The 5,188-nt window shown below is 42.4% G+C and overlaps 1 protein-coding gene across 1 annotated transcript; it reads left to right on the plus strand.

Moving 5' to 3' along the window:
- Positions 1 to 4,158: 4,158 nt before the first annotated feature.
- LOC122031637 (U-box domain-containing protein 4-like) lies at positions 4,159 to 4,883 on the plus strand. The gene is made up of 2 exons (XM_042590728.1): positions 4,159 to 4,253; positions 4,319 to 4,883. The coding sequence occupies exons 1-2, from the start codon at positions 4,159 to 4,161 to the stop codon at positions 4,881 to 4,883; spliced, it is 660 nt and encodes a 219-aa protein (XP_042446662.1).
- Positions 4,884 to 5,188: the final 305 nt, after the last annotated feature.

The following is a 5,188-nucleotide window of genomic DNA, read 5'->3' on the forward strand; positions in this document are numbered from 1 at the left end:
AGTCAGAATCCAAAAATATCAAGACACTATCAATTTTTTTTTATCCTCAAAAATATCAGCACACATAATATCAGATGAATAAGTCTCTACTCCCCATGAGAGCAAATTAATATTCCAAATATCAAATCATTATTTATCCACATAGTCCAATATCAGAGGAAGCAAATATCAATTTTATCATCCTATGTTAAATAACCACAACTAACCAGACTTATTAAAACTCATATGCACACTCAACCGTAAACTCTCTAGCACCCGATCTATATCTGATCACCAACTATAATCATCAAACCTGTGAATATCATACATGACACTCACTATGTCACCATCAACGATAACCCAAATAATAGATAATCAAAACAAATATCTAGTAATAGATCATTAGACAACCACATAACATTTACTCTCATAAATCATTAGAAATCAACACATCACAATATCTGATCTCTCAATATTTCTCAACCTCAAATCATTCTCAACAATGATCAAACATGATAACTCTCCAATGACCAATTTTCATCGTATCAGATACCCTAATATCCAAAAGATACGAGTATAAAAAAAAAACTCTACTGGCTAAGTCCACAGGAATATATAGGTATCATCCATTACCCAGCTAACAATAGCAGAGGCTGGTATGTGCCTCCAACTCCTACTAGTAGTAACAGAAACTAAAACTACTGGTGGTATAATATGAAAAATCACCAGAGACTATAATCCTTGATCTCTATTAGGGTCGACCAAGATCAGTGGCTAACCCATCACATGTAATATGGCTACAACAACCAGACAGGTAATAAAGATAAAGTGCTAATAGATGTCCTAACTATCATAAAATAAACATCATACCTATTTGCCGTCTGGAGATGTTCCATCGCTGTCCAGTCCCCAACTTCTGACCTCAAAATTCCGAACGAAAAAAAAATCGCCGGAAATCCATATAAATCCGAAACGGAAATCCGAAACATAACCATATCGAAAATCCGAAAATGCCCAGTTTGACTCGCAAACCTGGCTAACCCAAATATCCAGAATACCAACAACAGGTATCCGATAAATCTCCAGAACCCCCAAAAGCAGGTATCATAACCCGCTCTGATACCAAATAAATTGGTATCAGATAAATCCCAAAAATCCAAAATACAAAAATCCAACAAGTAACGCCAAACATGGCGCTCTGATACCAAGTAAATAAATTGGTATCAGGTTATCCCAAACATCCAAAATACTAAAACAAAAGATCGTAAACCTGTGCTCTGATACCACTAAATTGTCACGCCCCAAAGGAGTCCCTGTCCGAGAAAATTTCGGCAGCATCTCCCTTGTACGGTGGACAATCTGAAACTTTTCTACATCTCACAAATACCTCAGCCACAGGCGGCTGGAATAATAACAACAAAATAAAACATCACCACGCAGTTATATATAATCTATTCAGCCTCTGGCTGTCACAACCACGCAGTTAAGGTAATTAAACAGTAAAATAATACTCTGACTCGAAATCCACCCTACTCCACTACACTCGTAAAGCTCAAATCCGACGAACTCACCTCTTCTGCCGTCCAGGCAGGCATGTAGTAGAGTAAATCCAAATCATACCAAAAGTCCATCCAACGGAAAGATTCCATACAATATCCATATGTAAAATCCAAAACAAAACTAAAACAAAGTCTGATAGCGAAAAGCTAAAATAAAACAACAACTCAAAAGCCAGCAGAGGAGTAGCACTACGTGTTGTGGGGACCAGCGACTGGAACTCCCTCCTGACAGCATCAACCTGAAAATAACAACAATGGAGGCGGGGTGAGTCCAACACTCAGCAGGTACAATTGATATGCAAAGTAAAGAAACAACACCTAGCACTAATCATGCGTACAGTCTCCTGATAAGAAAGATAAAAATGCATCTGAAGTAAACAGGAGAATGCTGTACTAACCATGAGTATAAGGTCAAACAGTCCGAGGGATAAGGAAATCCTGTATGCATGTTAAACATAGGTATCCAAACAATATGCAGCATATAAATGCAGCAAACACAAACACAAGCAATAAATGCATCATGCATATGATGTCAATGATGCGTCCTGGTCACCCCTGACGCCAGTCGATCATCTCACACACAATAGTGAGGCCGAGTGGGTAGGGCTGTGACAACCGTGCACTCTGTCGTCACTACTCCTGATGAGTGACGAGTGGACGGGATGCTGTCGGAGTACACCTATCCTTCTACCCCAAATCATAGATGGGGGAGCGCAATGCTCTCAACTCCCGGTACACGATGACGGGGAGGAACCCCTACCGGATAACACGTTGTGTCACACTACCCATGAGCGGACCAACGGTGCCTAACAGAGTCCCTGCTGCAACACACTCTGCCTGAATCGACCACTAACCCATGAGTGGTGGTGTGTGCAGATCCATGTAGCTGGCGATGTGCTCAACAATAATGGAGCGGACTATCGCACAGCATGCAATCATGCAAATGATGCATGGCAATAACCATATAAACATCCTGACCTAATCCATATATATAGAAAAGTGCACCCTAGGTCAACGAATCATATCAAATCAAAGGTACACAGAAGGTATAAAAACCTAGGTCCTGAACATGGTGAAGCATGGTATATCACTACCCCCTATAAGCATGTATAAACAGGCAAAATATACATGAGATGCAAATCAATCAATCAATCAAGCACGTACCAAGATTTGGGTAGTGATTTACCGAAACAGATAAGAAACACAATTGATGCAATATGTTAATTTCATTACTAAGCATATCAAAGACAAAAAGTCAAAAGTACCCGCCTCCGATAAAATAGAAAGGTCCAGTTCGACTCCGAGATACTCGTCTCGCGTCACAGTCCTATGTCAAACAATAAATCTTTTTATTTAGCTACACTTCTCATAAATAGCTAAATACAATCTCTAATCCTAAAATTAGAGTAAAACCCTAATCAAATATAACTCAAGTTAACTAGAGTTAGTTTCCTTAACCTTAACCATCCTACTATTCGGGTTCAATTGAAACCTACACACGATTCCAAATTAACATATAATGCCAACACAACTAGCAAACATCTACAACAAAGTCCAAAACCCTAAATCTTACCTCAAACTCACAGCCAGATAGTTCCTACCGGAGAAGGGTTGTTTTGATGCTGTAAACAAAAACAAACAAACCTCACAATTGTTACGCAAAGCTTACAACCTTATAAAAACTTCCACTGACAGCTACCTAGAATCACCAAATCCTTACCTTGTTGCTGCTGGATCAAGACTTGTGGCCGAATTGGGTTGTCCGCCACTAGAAGATGACTGCCTGTTGCTTCCTCTGCCGAGACTTCACTGTAGGAGGTGGCTGAAGGAAGACACAACAGTGGAATTAGGGCACGGACGAACACACCAAGGCTAGGGTTGCTGCTCCCTACTAAAAACCTTCTCAGACCTCTGAATTCCAGCGATCTAGGGCACAACACCGTGGAGGAGGCCAATGCTAGGGCTCGGCACAGTGGAAGAAGTCGGCGGAGGAGGGCTCGCTAGGGCAAGCGAGGAAGAGGTGATCGGCTTCAGGCAGAGAAGGCGTCGGGAAGAAGTCGGCACTATGGCTCGGTTGCCGGCACAGAGGATCGGCCGAGGAGAGTGGCTGGCGATCGGGAAACTAGGGCTCGGCTCTGCCCTTGGTTGAAGTTGTGCACCGGGAAGGAGAGAAACGAGGGGGTCGCAAGCCCGAGAGGAGAAATCGGTCGGAGAACTAGGACTGAGGAGAATAACTCGGCTTCACCGAGAAGAGGAGAAGATAAAGGGAGGAACCGTCGTGGCCGGCGGTTAGGGCACCGAAGGAGAAGGCGCGCGGCGGCGTCGGGGAGAAGAAGGAAAGGGGTGCGGGACGGCTCGGGTTCGGCGACAAAAGCAGAGGAAAAGAAATAAAGAAATAAAAAGAAAAGGATATATATATATAATCTTTTCCTCGCTTAAATCGGGTAGCCTAAACAGGCTTTTCCGGACCCCGTTCTCGTCCCCGTTAACTCGTCCATACGAGCTCCGAAACATTTCCGAAAAATTTCCAAAAATTCTGAAAAATTCCTTTATTAATATTTGCCTATTTTCGGTATTTTACAGAATCACAGCAATCAAAGCTAACCGAATCACAGCGTTAATGCTAGTAGAACAATTATCAGCTGGTTCGCAGGAAGTGAAGGTTGTCGCAACCCGTGAACTCCGATTAATGGCAAAAATCGGGAAGGAGAATAGGTCTTTCATTGCAGAGGGTGGAGCAATCCCAGCTCTCTACCGGCTTTTCCGGTCTACAAATCCAGTTGCTCAAGAGAATGCCCTGACTACATATTGAACATATCTATTCATGATGAAAACAAGAGAAAGATTATGGAGGAGAATGGTTGTTTGGAATTAATAGTATATGTTCTGAGATATGGGTTAACTACTGAGGCAAGGGAGAATGCAGCTGCTACATTGTTCAGCCTCTCTGCTGTCCATGACTTCAAGAAGATGATTGTGGATGAGCATGGTGTTGTTGCAGCACTAGCTGATTTGCTGATGCAGGGAAGCCCAAGGGGAAAGAAAGATGCAGTGATGGCCTTGTTTAATCTTTTGACCCATCCTGAGAGCTGGTCCCAAATGTTGAATATGGGAGCAGTTTCAGCCCTGGCGGGAGCTTTGAGAGATGAAATTGTTGCTGAGGAGGTTGCTGGAGCTCTGACATTGCTTATGAGGCATCACATTCTGGCGCAGACAATTGCAAGTGAGGATACTGCAATCACAAATCTGGTAGGGTTAATGAAAAGGGGCACCCCTAAGGCAAAGGAGAATGCAATTGCAGCTTTGCAAGAAATGTGCAGACGTGGAGGATTAAATGTGATATAGAATGTAGCTAAGATGCCAATGTTTAGTGGTTTAATTCAGGCCATCTTGCTCTGACATTGTTTACCTGCATCAGTACTAAAAACTGATTCCACAGCACACCTTGTTCTAATAGTACATGATATGCTCTCCAATTCTTCTCTTATCTACTTATAATAAGCATCAACTTTGAGTCAAAAGTTTACAAAGAATGAATTCAAACGCTCGGGGAGAGGCAATACCTTGTCGACGTAGCACTGTGAACGTGACTTGACAGTGAGCCACTGTGGATGGCCGAATAGCTGAAATGTGAATGGAAGCATTAGAGA

The sequence above is a fragment of the Zingiber officinale genome, chromosome 11A, assembly GCF_018446385.1.
Source record: "Zingiber officinale cultivar Zhangliang chromosome 11A, Zo_v1.1, whole genome shotgun sequence".
NCBI classification, from domain to species: domain Eukaryota; kingdom Viridiplantae; phylum Streptophyta; class Magnoliopsida; order Zingiberales; family Zingiberaceae; genus Zingiber; species Zingiber officinale.

Bases quoted from the DNA above. Each gene is read 5' to 3' on its own strand.
- LOC122031637 (XM_042590728.1), top strand. From the start codon at position 4,159: ATGCTAGTAGAACAATTATCAGCTGGTTCGCAGGAAGTGAAGGTTGTC. The intron at 4,254-4,318 runs GTCTTTCATTGC...CTACAAATCCAG, and splicing joins AAAATCGGGAAGGAGAATAG to TTGCTCAAGAGAATGCCCTG.